The sequence below is a fragment of the Euprymna scolopes genome, chromosome 18 (genome assembly GCF_053919585.1).
Source record: "Euprymna scolopes isolate OS-2025 chromosome 18, ASM5391958v1, whole genome shotgun sequence".
NCBI lineage: Eukaryota > Metazoa > Mollusca > Cephalopoda > Sepiida > Sepiolidae > Euprymna > Euprymna scolopes.
In genome coordinates this window covers 4,981,242-4,999,517 of record NC_136499.1, presented here as the reverse complement: position 1 = coordinate 4,999,517, position 18,276 = coordinate 4,981,242, and the positions used below count along the sequence as shown (strand labels likewise).

General features: G+C 31.7%; 1 protein-coding gene across 3 annotated transcripts in view; it reads left to right on the top strand.

Moving 5' to 3' along the window:
• LOC145297488 (ral GTPase-activating protein subunit beta-like) overlaps positions 1-18,276 on the top strand; it is a 198,968-nt gene that overhangs the window by 31,660 nt on the left and 149,032 nt on the right. For 2 of the 3 annotated variants that reach the window (XM_080143372.1, XM_080143371.1), the window contains exon 5: positions 11,401-11,421. The exons of the other annotated variant lie outside the window; for it this stretch is intronic. In XM_080143372.1, the coding sequence (XP_079999498.1) occupies positions 11,401-11,421 (21 nt within the window). The remainder of the gene's footprint in view (positions 1-11,400; positions 11,422-18,276) is intronic. 3 annotated transcript variants of the gene reach the window in all.

Genomic DNA, 18,276 nt, shown 5'->3' with positions numbered 1-18,276 from the left:
AAGGAAAGTAAGGGAGGGGGTGTTTAGCAGAGTCCAGTGTGGAGTTGGAGGCAACGTTTCCCTAATGTCTTTCTAATTAGAGTTTTTTTCTTGTGAGGCATTGGATATATACAGAAGGGACCACGTGGAGGTTGCCAACATCCAAAGTTAGTGTTTCCGAAAAATGAAATAGATTTGAACTTGACACACCCAGGTTGTCAACCTGTGTGAGTAATCACACATTTTTTAACTAATGAGTTACCAACTATTAAAGCTAAAAAAGATAAGGGTTGATTCATTTGGAATCATGATTCTATTGTTAGCATTGATTTCCCTGATAGACTTCTAGTTAGAATTCTTTCTAGAAAGATCAAGTATTTACAGAAGTTATCCCATGAAGGTTGCCAACATCCTAAATACAGGTGTTTCTGTGAAACAAACCAGAATTGAACATGGGACACTTATTATTTGGATTCCTTGGACTACTGTTCTCATTTTGAGTGTGAAGATCAGAGGTTACATCGACTGAAAAGTTGTGAAAACTTTTCAGTCGATGTAACCTCTGATCTTCTTCAGTTGTTGAATTTGGAATTCAGTCCTGAGTGATGAAACAAGAGTATGTTATCTCCGTGAAGTATATAAATGGTTACATTCGAAATTCCATCCAAATTCCCGAAAATCACACTCGGTAGTCCGATGAATCCAAATAATACAAATAACCAGGACATCATCTGTATCGTTAATCACTTAGCTGCCATCACTTCCTATAAGGGTTATGAGATTAGATTTTCAGTTGAATAATGATGAATATTATGCGAGGATTGAAAATAATGAATAGAATCAAACAGATTTTATGCTTTATGAGAGCATTTAATGACAAGTGTTTCTGGTTGATTTAAAACGTCAGAATGACCATAAGCAAAGTGCTGATAACAAATATTGTGAAAACAAAAACAAATCAAAATCGCCGAAATGTTGTATTCCTGTGCCTGCTTTACAATTATTTTAATGGAATGTGCTCCAACAAACTCCAAGCACTTGTACCCCCTCAATGTAAATACACTCGACTAACTTGACAAGCAGCAAAATCTCATCCTTAGATGCTGGAAAGTCCTCTACTCTAATAGTTTTTTTCCACAAACTGCCAGACTTTGGAATTTCCTCCTGGGTACTTATCTGACTGTACGGACATGCAAAAGTTTAAGCGTAATGTGAACCAATATCTTGTTGCTCAACTCCCTACATAGTGTCCTTGTAGATTTGGTCCCAAATAGTAGCACCTTATATCCAAGTGGTACTGTGCTTTGTTTGGGGTGAAATAAGTTAAAAAACCTGAAAAGTGATTTTCATGAGCAATTGCACAGTCGACTTTCAATCTCACTTGACCCTTTATGAGTTGAATAATGATGTAGATGATTAAAAAAAATATTTGTTAATTTTAGATGGTGGCATACTGAATGTAAATGATGGACAAAAGTCTGATCTGTGATTTTTTTTTTTTCTCTCTTCATCTTTCGTGTTATGGTTTTTTTTTTTTCATCTTTCGTGTTATGGTTTTTTTTTTCTCTTCATCTTTCGTGTTATGGTTTTTTTTTTTCATCTTTCGTGTTATGGTTTTTTTTTTTTCTCTTCATCTTTCGTGTTATGGTTTGTTTTTTTTCATCTTTCGTGTTATGGTTTTTTTTTTCATCTTTCGTGTTATGGTTTTTTTTTTCATCTTTCGTGTTATGGTTTTTTTTTTCATCTTTCGTGTTATGGTTTTTTTCTCTTCATCGTTCGTGTTATGGTTTTTTTTTTCATCTTTCGTGTTATGGTTTGTTTTTTTCATCATCTTTCGTGTTATGGTTTTTTTTTTTCATCTTTCGTGTTATGTTTTTTTTTTTTCATCTTTCGTGTTATGGTTTTTTTTTTCATCTTTCGTGTTATGGTTTTTTTTTTTCATCTTTCGTGTTATGGTTTTTTTTCTCTCTTCATCTTTCGTGTTATGATTTTTTTTTTCTCTCTTCATCTTTCGTGTTATGGTTTTTTTTTCTCTTCATCTTTCGTGCTATAGTTTTTTTTTTCTCTTCATCTTTCGTGTTATGGTTTTTTTCTCTTCATCTTTCGTGTTATGGTTTTTTTTTCTCTTCATCTTTCGTGTTATGGTTTTTTTTTCTCTCTTCATCTTTCGTGTTATGGTTTTTTTTTTTTCATCTTTCGTGTTATGGTTTTTTTTTCATCTTTTGTGTTATGGTTTTTTTTTTTCATCTTTCGTGTTATGGTTTTTTTTTTTCATCTTTCGTGTTATGGTTTTTTTTTTTTCATCTTTCGTGTTATGGTTTTTTTTTTTTCATCTTTCGTGTTATGGTTTTTTTTTCTCTTCATCTTTCGTGTTATGGTTTTTTTCTCTCTTCATCTTTCGTTTTATGAGTTTTTTTTTTCTCTCTTCATCTTTCGTTTTATGAGTTTTTTTTTTCTCTCTTCATCTTTCGTTTGGTGTTTTTTTTTTCTCTCTTCATCTTTCGTTTTATGGGGTTTTTTTTCTCTTCATCTTTCGTGTTATGGTTTTATTTCTCTTCATCTTTCGTGCTATGGTTTTTTTTTTTCACTCTTCATCTTTCGTTTTATGTTTTTTTTTCTCTCTTCATCTTTCGTGTTATGGTTTTTTTTCTCTCTTCATCTTTCGTGTTATGGTTTTTTTTCTCTCTTCATCTTTCGTTTTATGGGGTTTTTTTTCTCTCTTCATCTTTCGTGCTATGGTTTTTTTTCTCTCTTCATTTTTCGTGTTATGTTTTTTTTTTCTCTCTTCATTTTTCGTGTTATGTTTTTTTTTTCTCTCTTCATTTTTCGTGTTATGTTTTTTTTTTCTCTCTTCATCTTTCGTGTTATGGTTTTTTTTCTTTCTTCATCTTTCGTGTTATGGTTTTTTTCTTTTCATCTTTCGTGCTATGGTTTTTTTTTCTCTCTTCATCTTTCGTTTTATGGTTTTTTTTTTCTCTCTTCATCTTTCGTGTTATGGTTTTTTTCTCTCTTCATCTTTCGTTTTATGGGTTTTTTTTCTCTCTTCATCTTTCGTTTTATGGGGTTTTTTTTCTCTCTTCATCTTTCGTTTTATGGGTTTTTTTTTCTCTCTTCATCTTTCGTGTTATGTTTTTTTTTCTCTTCATCTTTCGTGTTATGTTTTTTTTTCTCTTCATCTTTCGTGTTATGTTTTTTTTTCTCTTCATCTTTCGTGTTACGTTTTTTTTTCTCTTCATCTTTCGTGTTATGTTTTTTTTTCTCTTCATCTTTCGTTTTATGTTTTTTTTTCTCTTCATCTTTCGTGTTATGTTTTTTTTCTCTTCATCTTTCGTGTTATGTTTTTTTTTCTCTTCATCTTTCGTGTTATGGTTTTTTATTTCTCTCTTCATCTGTCGTGTTATGATGGTTTTTTTCATCTTCCGTGTTATGATTTTTTTTCTCTTCATTTTTCGTGTAATGTTTTTTTTTTATTCATTTTTCGTGTAATGTTTTTTTTTTATTTATCTTTCGTGTTATGGTTTTTTTTCTCTTCATCTTTCCTGTTATGGTTTTTTTTCTCTTCATCTTTCGTGTTATGGTTTTTTTTCTCTTCATCTTTCGTGTTATGATTTTTTTTCTCTTCATTTTTCGTGTAATGTTTTTTTTTTTTTTTTATTCATCTTTCGTGTTATGGTGGAGGCAATGCTTTTGACCAGAAGAGAAATGTCCTGTTTTGCTAAATCCATGTGTGTTATGCTCTGGTTTTCAAGCGGATATTTAAAGGAAAAGATGGTTACACACTTTTTAAAGACACTTCCGTGCATAACACATGTGGCTTTACCGAAACAAGATGTACATTTCTCTTCTGCTCAGAGGCATTGCCTCCACCATAACACCAAGATGAAGAAAAAAAAAAAAACTTACGGATTGGATTTCCTACCCTGAAGCAAAATATCGGCTTACAATAAAAAAAAAATGATTTTATTATTATATTCGTCACTTACAGGTTTTTCAAAATTCTCTTTTAAATTTTATTTTGAAATAAGTGTCTTCAAAACGTGTGTGACCATCTTTTCCTTTATATTATCATTATTATTAAAAATTTATTTTTTGCAAATTAGTCCACCAGGCAAATTATTCCTTGTAATATATAATAGGAAATTGATTCTATAATAATACATATGAATTTGCATAAATTATAATAATTAAAATATCAGGTTTAAGCGTATTATACGATCGGGCAACGCTGGCATCCAGCGTGTATCTATATATATATAAAAGAGAGTTGTCTGTGTGTGTGTTCAGAGAGGAATGAGCTGGCTGTAAGAGAAAGGCAAAGTTTAGGAAAAAGAGGTATAAAAGTTTAGCACTTCTGCATTACACAGATGGCACCTTTTTTCTATTTTTTTGTGGTGCGTTTCAATAAACTGTGCCAGGTGGCACTTTTCGGGTCAAAGAATAGGGGACGATAACTCATACTTTTAGGAAAATTCTTCAGAAACTTTATCTTAAAATGTAAAGTTTCAACCTGATTCAGAAAGAAAATCTTGTTTGTTATTTACCAGCTTATTTGACCAAGAAGAAATTGAAATTATCACCCCCCCCCTAACAATGACGCTGTCCGTGTAATGCAGAAGTGTTAAAAGTCTTAATAGAAATATGTAACTCTTTTGCTCTGGGTAATGCAGGGTAGCCCTGCTAGTCTTATAGAAAACATAAAAGCATGTCAAATTCAGTTATTATATTTTGAATACTCCTCTGCTCTTTATCAATGCACATGAAGTAGGTTGAAGATTATGTTGGCTGGGAGATATAAATAAATAAATCTCTGAACATGTTTGCAATGTGCTAATCTTGGGCAAATTTCAAGAAGACTAGATATAAAAATACATTAACTATTTTCATATTTACTAAAAAAGAAAATTGAATGCTTTTGAAAAGAAAACTTTACATTTTAAGATAAAGTTTCTGAAGAATTTCCCTAAAAGTATGAGTTATCATCCCTTATTCTTTGATCCGTAATTTCAGTCACACATTTTTTTTATTACTTTTACTTTTTTTATTTCTTTTTTTTTAACAATTATTTTCCTACCATATAAATTTTTTGAAGCCTCTAAAATTAACTGTTTTCCAATAGTATTATGATAATGTGGTTCGTCCATCGCTTGCAAAGATGACCATGATCATACAATTGTTCTGTGGGTCCAGAGATAGCTTGTCAGTTCGAGTTCTGAAATATCTCCTGCAGATCAATATTTTTGTTAGAGAATGATTTATTTTATGTTGTAAAAACAACAAAAAAAGATAAACTTTCTGGAATTCTTGTCAGTCCAAAGAAAAATAAAACAAAAAAAAATTACAATATTCAAAAGTTGTTTTAAAAGAATTTGTTGATCAACAAAGTAAAGAAAAAACTGTTAAGAAATTAACAAATACAGTTTTTTTAAAACTATTGAAACTTATTCAAACTTGAAAAAAATACTTTTAACTCATTAGTTTCCACTGTTGTATAAATAGGACACCATTCTCGGGGTTTTCAGTACACATGACCTTGCTTACTCGACAATATGATCTACCCAATGAACGTGACACTACTGCAGTGTATTATACAAGTCTTATGTCAATTATTTTGAGTTCTCTAACAGTAAACATCATTTCGTGATATAGCTGTGATGGTCATGAACCAGGATCAAGCAATGATAGGAGACCTTTTCTCTGCTATAAAAGGGTTCATTTTTGCCTGTCATGTAGTTTTGAAATTAAGTAACTGTCAAAATGAAACTCCTCGCATATAGGAAACGGAATTATAGCACTGCAATACACAAATCCACCTTAAGAAGAAAAAGGTAAATCCAAAAATTATCTACATTTTCATTGGTTCAAAAGAACTACGTTAGAATGAGCTTATCCAGAAAACAAAAATCTTGTTCCACCCTATTGTCTTTCTAACTCGGTAATCAGCAAATATTCCTTAAGAAAAAAGTGAACCTGCAAATTATCTTCTTCTCACACCCGACAGCATCCTACCAAGACACCATTCTCCCATGCATGGAATATTATTGTCATATCTGGGCTGGTGCATCTACGTTTAGTTTCTCACTCTTAGACAGTGTCCATTAAAGAGTCACAAATCTAATAGGCCTCGCACTGTCAACCAATCTTCAACCCCTGTCTTATTACAGCAATGTTAGATTCCTGTACCTATAATGAACTCTCAGCATTTGTACCCCCTCACCATAAATACCTTGACTAACCTGATGAATAGCAAAATCCCACCCCTTTAGAGGTCCCTAGACGCTGAAAATCCTTTTACTCTAATATTCAACTTTGGTATTCCCTGCTTCCTTAACTCTACTAGCATGTTGAAATTTAAATGTAATGTGAACAATCATCTTGCTACTCTCTACATGGTGTCCTTGTAGACATGATTCTAAATTGTAGCCCCTTCCGCCCTTGTTTGAAGTGAATAAGAGTAAAAACAAAATCTGTTTTAATTGATTCAAAAGAATTAGTCTTAATATTATGTAATGTTTACAATTTATTTAAAAATGAATTATTTTTTTTAAATAAAAAAATAATTGATTCAAAAGAATTAGTATTAATATTATGTAATGTTTACAATTTGGTTATTTAAAAATGAATATTTTTTTTTTTTAAATAAAAAATAATTGATTCAAAAGAATTAGTATTAATATTATGTAATGTTTACAATTTGTTTAAAAATGAAAGATATGAGCAGAAAGGAGAGAGGCCAGGAAAAACGTACAATGATTGTGAACTGCATTGGTTTTGACTGAGGCAAGAAGTCGATTATTTTTATTTTGTATTAATGTCGTGAAATTGAGCTTTAACGGATTTGTTGAAGTCGGAATGTAAGAGGTTCCCTGATCAATTTTTAACCCTTTTCAGATACGTAAACAAATGCTAGTATTAACGCATAATCACTATCATTTATTTATTGTCTTTTTTCTTCATAAAAATTGTGTTTTGTGTTTGGCATCCGCTCTTCTTTTCCCATGTACAGAATGGAGAAGGCGATAAAAATGTGACAAAATGAATACGAACTGAGGTTGTTGATATGAGGAAGAATAAATTCATGTGTGTTTATACATATATACGTGTGTGTGTGTGTGTGTGTGTGGAAATGAGAAAAGTTTTCTTTTCTTGTTGTATTCAGTTAAGAATACTAAAAATATGTAACAAGTTGCTAAAAGCAAAACTCATTTTCTTAAAGGAATCAAAGAATTTTCATAGTTCCTGCAATTATATATAAATATTCACATTTCTGAAGATAATAGTGCAAAGAGAAATAATTTAAATAAATCCTCATTTTGAAATCCAGTATCTTGCTATGTAAACTTGTTTTGTTTTTTCTTAAAATTTTGAGTAGATCCATAAAAAACTACAGAAAATTGGTTCGAAAACTTGTGTTTTCTTTTTAATGAAATTGAAGCTTGTGTATAGCAAGGAAACATCCTTTCTGATTAATGATTACATCATTCCATTTCAATCTTTACATTAAAAAAATAGTTTTTACTTTGAAATGCTTTTCTTTCTTTTTTTTTTTTTTTCAGAATAGTTTTATTTTTAATAAAATATTTTATGTTTTTTTATATATATATTTTTTTTCAGAATGGTTTTATAGAATAAAAATATATTTTAAAAGTTTATATAAAAATATTGTAATATTTGAAATATTTTTATTGCATATCATAAAAAAGTTATCAAATAAAAAATATTCCTGAAAAAAAAAAATTTACTTTAATTCTTTAATTCGCTGGCACCAGAGAAACTTTTGCAGATTTCTACAAAAGTTTCCCTTGCTTGTCCCTACCAACATGCATTAAAAAAACAGTTCTGAAATTGTGAATCCCGATTCAAGATAATTTGTAATCTATATATATAAAAGCGAAAATGTGTATGTATGTTCGCTTTTTGTGTATGTCCGCGAAAGGCTTTTTTCCGAGAAGCGATCGGTCGGCTTACTCCTTCTGTAAGCTTTTTATATCACGTCTAAATGATAATATCTAAGAGTTACAAACAGGGGTCGCATGTGTATTTAATTTGCCCGACTTTTACCAGCTCGCCGCTTCAAAAAGCGAATGATCTGGCTTGCAGCGCAAAACTAGGTCAGACACCACGCCACTTCCTCGCACCTGTTTATTTTGCTTTATAAACATTCACTTAACGCCCTTATCAGTTCCTTTCCCTCATGGCCGAGACGGTTAGATGTCTGGTTTTTTTTCCCTTTTGTTTCCAGCTTCGCGTCAAGGCTTCAGGGTTCAATCCTACCTTCCTACTAAAACTTTTTTTTCTTTTACACCTCCAAACGCCCTGGCAACGCCGGGTACCCCCCCCCCCGCTAGTCTATGACATAAATCTCACCTGTCTGTTTATGTATGTACGTTTGTATGTCTGCCTAAAACTTTCTATAGAGGCAACAGATTTTCATGAGATTGGTAACATTTTGAAGCTTGACCCTTCGGACAACAAATATCGAAAAATTGGCTAAAAACATTAATTCCTTCACCCTCAACTGGGCACTTTTCTACAGAGAGGGGTCGGGTTTTTTGCCGATATTTTTAAAAGTCATCCTCTCTTTTCGATTGACTAGCCTTAATTTAAATATTCGTCACTTCTGGTTTGGTGATGGATGTCACTTTTCTTTTTTTCTTTTTTTCTTTACATTCTTTTCCTCCTTCGTGGTACAGGTTCGAGCCTGCCTGTCTACTACCACGTTTTTTGTTATTTTTTTGCTCAACACGCACCTCCAAACACCTGGGCAACACCAGGCACCCAGGCTAGTCTAAAACAAATATCAAAATAATTTCATATTTTCATAGTATTTTATTTTAGCATAAAAAAGGCCAATTAATGTTATTAACTTGTGAATTAGAACGAAACTGTAAACGATTATGTAAACGTTGATCAGAAAGGATTTTTCCTTGGTCTAAACTGATGTGACTTCCACTAAGTAGAAATCTTTTTTACAAAGGAGTCACCACTTATCAAAGCCCGAAGACCACTCGAGGATAAGGGTTAATGAATGGACAGTAGTCAATGGGAAAATTTTGTAGTAATCGTTAGTAGTGGAAATTTGGTAAATTGGATTATTTAAGGGGATGGCTCGTCAAGAACTTGTTTACATTGGACTTGAAGACAACCATATTGTAGTCAGTTGAAAAGCAGGAAAACGGAAGACAGTTCCACAGGTGTGCAGTTCTAAGAAAGAAGCTTTGCTCATGGAATCTATGTTTAGTTTTAGGCACAGATAAAGAGTGGGGGAAATTATTGATAGTGATTTCAGCTAGACAAGTGTTTTTCATGAAAGTTAGGCTAGGGGGACCATAGATTGAAGCTAAGACAAGCACTTGCTATGAAAATAACAATAAACTGAGACAAACTTGCAACATCTCTTCTGTGAGAAAGAGGTTTCAGGGAAAAGAAAGGGCATCTATTTTGTACTCTGTCAAGGCAGGATAAGCTGCTCTTAGCAGCTTATCCTGCCCAGATGTGGCAACAGTACTCCACCCTTGGACATACTTGGCTTTTATAGAGATAGAGAATTGCACCAGCAGTGAGATATCTACGCAAGTGGTTGAACGATCCCACTATTTTTCCAGCAGCTTCGGCAACGGATTCGATGTACGTGTGGAAGTCAAAATGACATAAGGTTTTTAAACTTAGCCAAGAAATTTATACGATAAGTATAATATACTAGTATACCTGTTATAGAAAATATTAAATAGGTGGTTTATATTTTTAGTGCATTTCACTACATCGTACCATAACTTATAAATATTGAAACATTTCATCTATTGTAATCTCTGCTCAGAATCTACTTTTTAAGAATTTTTGTTTAGTCTTTTGTAAATATCTATTTTTGGTTCCTGCTCAGAATTCCCACTATATTGAAAAACAAGAATAAAGAAAAATCTATATGATGTACATATCTATGACAAAATGAAGATATCATATTCCAAAAAGCATGTAAATTGATCAAATTGATTTTATAAAGAAAATCATTTTTAAGCGATTAATGGAAATTAGTAGACATTGCAACAAAATTCTTGCAAGTTTGATTTATTGTTGAGTTATCTTCCTTGTTGATATTATTTTCAAGATTGCAATGCTAAACAGTGACTCCTTACTTATTCATAAAATTTGATTTTATCAATTTTCATGATTTTTGGAATATGACACAGGTATGTACATTGTACAGATTTTTCTTAGTTTAGTTTTTTAAAATACAGGAATTCTGGACAAGTATTGTTTTATTTTCTAAAATAATGAAATCATTGTGCAAAGTGCCTGCGTTATAACTCCTCAAATGTGCACATGTGTGGGGGAGGGGAACATCGGTGTAGTTTTGGCAAATTTCAGCAAGTATAAGGTTTTTAACAGATGCATTATGTACCATGCTTCAGCAATTTGGAACATGAGAAAAAGTTTGTGAAAGTCCTGGGAAAAGCTGTGCCATTTTCTGACTTTATAGGCATATCCAGGTGTGTTAGAAACATATGGAGATAAAAATTCTACTTAGGGTTCTTGCTAATGTTACTTTTTTTTTTTCAAGCTGCATGGAGTAGGAGGGTTATCAGGTGTACCGAAGTTAAGCAATGTTCAGCCTGGTCAGTATTAAAATGAGGGACTATTTGGGAATTCCAGGTGTTGTATGTGCTCTCTGCTTATCTCGGTATTGTTCCCAGTTGTCAAGCACTTCTCCTTGCCATTGACCTGAAGCTGTGCCAATTCAGGAGAGGTGTGGTTGGAGATTGTGTAACCCTTGCTACATAATTACATTACATGCCTTATAATAGGGGGTATCCATTGTCTTCCGAAACTGAACAGAGATATAATACAAATTTTAGGAAGTATGAAGGATTTTAAGAACAGACACAAGTAGTTCATGCTTCTGCAATTTTGAATGTGAAAAAAATGTTTCGAAAGTTATGGAAACTGTTGTTTTTTTTAACTTTGTAAGGCTGGCCAAATATATTAGATTTGTATTTTTGTTGGCGAGATATCTTTTTGTGAGCAATTGTCGTCAACATGTATCTATTGTGCTGATTAAATGTAGTTGTAATTTTGCCATTTTCAGTGGGACGATTGAGATGGGAAGGGGGTGTAGGCTGAGTAAAATTTCTGAAAATGTATTTGCTGCTTTTTCCTTTTAAGTTTTGGTTCCAAAAAATATAATGAAATTTTGATTCTTGTATTTCTTGACTTTTTTCTACCTCTTTTTTGTCTTTAACTACTTTCATTATTTGGATGCCTTACTACCACCCACCACCACTACTACTATTACTACTACTACTACTGCCTTAGTTTTTTTTTTTTTTTTTGTACTTGTTCTTTTTTTAATTAAATTGCATCTGTTATGTTCTGGCCATAATTGGCAACAATGATGATCTTAAAAGCATGCACTGTTTTTGTATGCAGATGACATTGGACTGAGTTCACGTAAGTTTTTAGGACTAAACTCTTTCTCTATCTCTCTTTCTATCTCCACCTATTTTTTTTTATTTTTTTTAACTTCATTTTTTTTTCATACTGTGGTTGTTGTGGTTGTTATTGTTGTAATACCTATTGTTGTTGTTCCTCCACGCTTGCTTTTAATGGACCAATATGTGACAGATTTTACTGCTGGTCTCATGGGAACAAAAGGATTTTGGATTGGCATCAAACTGACCATTACCGACCAGCAGAGTCCACAACTATTTTTTTAATAGTATACTAGTTGCAGTACCCACTACACTGGGTTCCTCAAGTTTTATTAAATGTTAACACGTTTTTTTTTGTTTTTTTTTGTTTATGGAAGTTCTCTTATTAGGAAAATGTTTTTAAAAATTTGTATTTGGAAATGAGCAATAGTGTTTTTTATTTTCTTTATATTTATTAAAAAATTAACGTATGTTTTTTAAATATTTAAAATTAGTTTTAATTATTTTAAAAAGAGTTTAAAATGTTTTAAACAGTTTAATTTTAACAATAATTGTTTTTATCCTTCAACTTTCAAAAAATTTTAACTTAAAAAAAATTAATTTAAAAAATTTTTTTAATGTTTTTAAAAAATTAAAATGTTTTTTAGAATTTTAAGTTTTTTTTGAACTTACATTTTTTTTTAATGCTTTATATTTTACTTTTGAACTTTCGTTATTTTTTGTTTTTTGTTGTTAAATTACCATTAAAATAAATGCACGATTTCTAATATGAAAAAAAGAACATCAAGACTCTTAAATAAAAAGATGAAAAACTAAACCTGATCTCTTACGGTTCCTAAAGAAAGAGTTAAATGTTTCAATTAGAAATTGAAACGGCACAGAGCATTCTAAATCTAATTTTTTACTTTTTTATGCTAAATAATATGCAGGGTGAGAGGATTTATAGTTAGTATATGTTTTTAGATTGGATTAAAAAATAATGAAATCGATAGATGACATGTTATATAGATTGATATTTTAGAACAAAATGTTTTAAGATGTTGATTGTTAAAAAAAGTCTTTACTGAGTTTCTTTTTCTGCTGTCAAATCCTAATTCTTTGTAATGTACTAATCTTAAGTTTGGTGCCAATCCCATATTGGTTTTTCAATAATAGTAAAGATGGCCAGAGTAACAATGTTCCAATATTCATTGCCAAAAATTTAAGACAACTTTTTTCCTTCTCAAGCAGAAATAATTTTACTGTGTGTTTTACATACAATTAGCTAAACATTGTGTAGTGCTACCCATGTATCATACAAAAAAAATATTACTGATTGATGAAAAAAGAAAATTTACTCTTAAATAATTCCTATTTCTCCCTTCAAGAACTAATTAAGAATAAATTATTTGCAATTTATTATTATTTTTTTTTTTTTTTTTTACAAGGAAGTCACCACTTATCAAGGCCTGGAGGCCACTCGGGGATAAGGGTTATTGCGTGTACAGTAATCAATGGGATAATATCGAAGTAATTGTTAGTAATGGAGATCTGATAAAGTGTCTTACTTAGGGGGCGGTTCATCAGGAACTTGTTTATATTGGACTTGAAGACATCCAAGTTGTAGTCAGGTGGGAAACAGGCAAACGGAAGAGAGTTCCACAGGCGTGCAGTTCTAAGAAAGAAGCTTTGTTCATGGAATCTACGTTTTGATTTAGGCACAGATAAAGAGTGGGGAAAATTACTAACAGTGGTTTCAGCTAGACTGGTGTTTTTCGTGAAAGATTGGCAAGGGGGGACCAGAGATTGGAGCTCAGATGAGCACTTGCCATGGAAATAACGATAAAAAAATAGCAAGCTCACAATGTCCCTTCTGTGGGAAAGAGGTTGCAGGAAAGAGAAAAGGGCATCCCCCACTCGGCTACAAAGTCTATTTTGTACTCTGTTAAGGCAGGATAGGCTGTTTTTAGAAGCTCCTGCCCAGATATGGCAGCAGTATTCCATCCTTGGACGTACTTGGCTTTTATATAGATAGAGAATTGCATCAGCAGTGAGATATCTACTGGAGCGGTAGAAGGATCCCACCATTTTTCCAGTGACCTTGGCAACAGATTTGATGTTCCATTTCAGATCAGGAGTAAAGGTCAAACCCAGAAGCTTGTCAAAACATGGAGCCTCCCCAAGACGAGAGCCATCCATTTCAATTGATGCTAGATGGGGATCAGAGCATTGATGATGTAAAGATAGAAGCTTGGTTTTAGATGCATTAAAAGTAACCAGCCACCTCTTCCCCCATTGTACCATGTATTCACGATCAGCGGAGAGAGAATCAGAGAGAACTTTGTCATTTATGGCCTTTGATGTGTTGCCATAGCTGATCGTGTCATTTGTAGTGTATTGGAAATAGCATTTGTACAGTTTCAAACGATTTTCTTTTTATTTATAACTTTTGAAATGATTTTGTTAATTTTAGGTTTGGAATATTTGAGATGAAGATAATTTGTATTGTTTGAACCCATGATGTAATGGATAAAGTACTTGGTAAAATTAGGATTTTTACCCAATTAAAGCTGACAGAACGAGAGCATGCTACCCTGTGAATTAAAGAGTTCCGTTTGAAATTCCATGTACATTCTTGAGTTTGACAGAAATATTCCAGAGTTTAATCAGATATGCTTGAAGAAGATCGAAGGTTACATCAATCAAAACGCTGTGAAAATAACACTAAAGATGAGAATAGTAATCCAAATGGTTTTTTAACATTATTATTATTTTTTATTTTTTTGAAAAAATATCTTAACTCCTTCATCACTTAGGAAGCAAAATTAAATACAAATAGCATTTCAAAACCACTAACATCGCTATAATAAAATAAACATCAAAAAATATTTTTCAAATATGATTTAGTTTGACAAAATCTTATGCTGAATTAATGCATCTTTTTTTTGTGTAAATATTTTAATTTTAGAGTTTTAACCAAGTACAAATTTACACATTCTGTCAAAAATGAGGCTGTTGAAAAAAATGCTTCGCTAGTGTTCACACAAAAATTAATATTCATGTAAAATGACTTTAGTCTTTGAAGTTAAAACAAAAGAAAATTTATCAATTAGTATAGAAAGGAAAAAGAAAATGACTCATTATGGAAATAGAGTACTATTTCTTTCCAAATTCATTTTAGAATGCTGGGTTGTTATTTGCTAAAAACACTTAAAATGATTTTGCCTGGCAATTTTTTTTTACTCTCTAAATTTTGTTTGATTAGGTAGATATTTACTGGACTTTGCACAATGGATAAAAGTGCTAAGTTATAATCAGTTCTAAGTTACAATATTCTGGAGGTTGAAGGTTCAATCCTTAGTATGTACGATATTAACAATTACAAATTACTTAAAACTTCTACCTGGTCATGGTCGATTGAACAAGAACAAGCTACCTTTGTGAATTAAATAAAGAGTTCCGTTCCAAATTCTATACAGATTCCTTGAGTTTGACAAGATAGGTCTAAAGAAGGAAGTTCCATCATTCGAAACATTGTAAGAATAGCATCAAAGTCTGAATAATACAAATAATCCAAATTGTCAATCAACTTCAAAATTCCAAAACATAGTTTCACCTTATTTCAATAGTCTTGAAATTCATTTTATTTAAAATTGTCCTTTGTATAAACTAAAAAGATTAGTAATCCGTAGTATTTATTTAAAAATTAAATTTAGATTCCAGCTAAGGGTTCATCACATAAATAATTTAGAATTACAAATGATATTAAATTCCAATTTGTAGGCGTGTGTTACAAATATTGCAGTTAATGATGCTAAGCAAAGTTTACTCTTAATTATTTGACTTGCTATTTTTAGAGAAATAGCTGAAGATATTTTCTCTTATATGGCCCAAGCAATGCCGGCTACCTCTGCTAATATTATCATAAAAAAAAATATTAGATCCCCATTTGGGAGCTCTGGGGAATGTGGAGCTGCCCCTTAGTAGCCATTACTCCCAGGTCCACTTTTGCACAGAGTGGTAGTACTTGTTAAGGTGGCCCTGTCGGTGGGGTCTAAAATTCGCTGACTGTAACCCCATGCAGAAGGTCTTGGTGCTACAAGATCAGGCTGTCCAAAGATACTAGCTTCCTAACCTAAAATAAACCAAACATTGCCATAATCATTTTTTTTCCTGTTCAAAACTCAATCATGTTGTGCAAATGTAAAAACAATTTTTCTTTACAAAACAAACCAAACATAAATAAATATTTGAAGATATAAAGAACTTGGAAGAAATTTGTTTTTTCTAAATTACTGGATTCAACCTTAAATAATTCCAAAAAGGTTGATATACCATAATAAAAAAAAAAAAAAAAAAAAACTAAACATGGCTAACATGAATAAATGTTCATATTTATAAAAAACTTGAAGCATAAACTTTTTCCAATATTAATAAATTCAGCATTAAATAACTAAAAAATGGTTGATATGCCGTAAAACAGACCAACTAAATGTAGATAAACTTACAATAGAATAAGATCAAATCTATTTTTTCTAAGTTATCCCAAATTAATCATATCTAAATTTCCTTTTAATGTAAGCAGAAAAGATGGTTTTTGATTGTTGATTTTAGGTTAGAATAAAATTTTATAATAATTACAGCTTCAGATATACAAAGTTTACAATATTTTGAGTCTGGTTGATAGATTAGCTCTTTTAAGGATTCACCATTTCTATATATCTGTATGGAATTTGTCTTTTCTTAATGTTCATATGTTCTTGGACAGTCAAATAAACGTAAAGAAATGAAAGCATGTTAAGTTTCTATGTTAAATGTAAAGGTGTAAATATGCAAGATAGATTGGAGCTCAGTCGAACACCTACCATAAAAATAACAATAGAGCAGACTCAAAACATTTCTTTTAAGAGAAAGTAGAGAGGGGTAAAGGTCATTGCCCATAAAATTTTAAAGATGGTTCTGTACTCATGACAGCGAAGGCGCTCTTAGGAACGCAACCCCACATGTGGCAACAGCACTCCATCTTAGGAACGCAACCCCACATGTGGCAACAGCACTCCATCTTAGGAACGCAGCCCCACATGTGGCAACAGCACTCCATCTTAGGAACGCAACCCCACATGTGGCAACAGCACTCCATCTTAGGAACGCAGCCCCACATGTGGCAACAGCACTCCATCTTAGGAACGCAGCCCCACATGTGGCAACAGCACTCCATCTTAGGAACGCAACCCCACATGTGGCAACAGCACTCCATCTTAGGAACGCAGCCCCACATGTGGCAACAGCACTCCATCTTAGGAACGCAGCCCCACATGTGGCAACAGCACTCCATCTTAGGACGTATTTGGGTCTTGTACAAATAAAGGATTGTGTTGGGAATGAGATGTTTTCTGAATGATCCCACAATTTTTCGAGGGATTTTGGCAACAGATCTGATGTAGGTCTTCCATTTCAGGTCAAGGGTTAAAGGTCAACCCTAGAAGTTTGTCAAAGCAACGTGCTTCAAGGTGAAAGCTATTCATTTCAACTAGTGCAAAGTGGGGATATGAGCATTGGTGGTGAAAGATAGAATTCTATATTTAATTAGCATAAATATGTAAAATAAAAGTATTATATTACTATTAATATCGCTAGTATTGCAGTTATCATTATGATCAAATCTAACAACACACTTATAAATCATAAATGCAATTATTATTAAAAGGACAGGTATTCTTAATCTTACAGTTACAAGGTGTGGTTGTTATGTGAGGGCTAATTTCTGATATTATTATTATTAGAAGCAATTATTTCAAACTAAAGCATAGCTGAATGTGTCAACCAACTGATGAACAAGACCTCTTATAGAAATTCTTGAATAAGTCTTTAAAAAAATTTTTTTTTTATAATTGAATGTCCTTATTTATTTGCCTCCCCATGAGGGCAGAGTTAGACACAAGGTTGGTTTTTAACATAATAAAAATTTAACTCCTCCAAAAAGAAGCACTCTAGATTGGGACAAAAAAAGAGAATTGCCTTAGTGTAGAAGGATTTCTCTTTCATAGACTGATAACAGAAGAGATGAATTATATCACAACACTACTGAGCCAACAACTATTATTATTGAAAAATCAATCTAGCCATTTAATTTTTTGGAACTTAACTTTTGTTGTCTTTTTTGTGGGCTCCAATGGAACACAATAACCTTTTGGTAATCATGCAATATAGTTACCAGCTGATAAATTGAAAATAAATATAATATGCAACAAATAATGTTTTGCTGAATGCAATAAATCTCATTTTTCGACAGGCCTACATACTGTTAATGTTTTAAAGTTTGTTGTTTTTTTATATTTAAAAAAAAAAATGTATCTGAAAGCTGAAAAAAAAATGTAGGTAACCATATTTAATTTTATATTGTGTTTGAAAGACAGCTTTGAAGAAAATGGCGGCCTTTATTTTTCCTTCAGTCTGGAGATACTGCAATTTATTTTGAAAAAAAAAAAAAATACAGATTTCAAAACAGTTTCAAAATGTTAAAAGTGTACAGGTTGGTAAAAAAAAAAAAAGGTTTTAATACATTTGGTAAAAATTATTTGTTATTTTCGATTTCTCTGTTAACTATATTGTAAGATTATCAATTTTTCTTCACTTTATATTAATCTTTCTCTTCTCTCTGGGTTTTCAGGTTGGAATGCTATTCTTTTTATCACTATTATTATTGTTTTTGTGTTTTTTTTTTCTTTTCTGACTGTCCCTTTTGAAATCTTCACCTAATTTTTAGTTATGGCTTTTACTTACACCAAAAAAACCATGCACATAGTTTTTTATTATTATTTTTATTTTTTTCTATATAATAGACATACATATATAAAGTATTCTATTTTAATTTTATATTATTTATTTTACATAA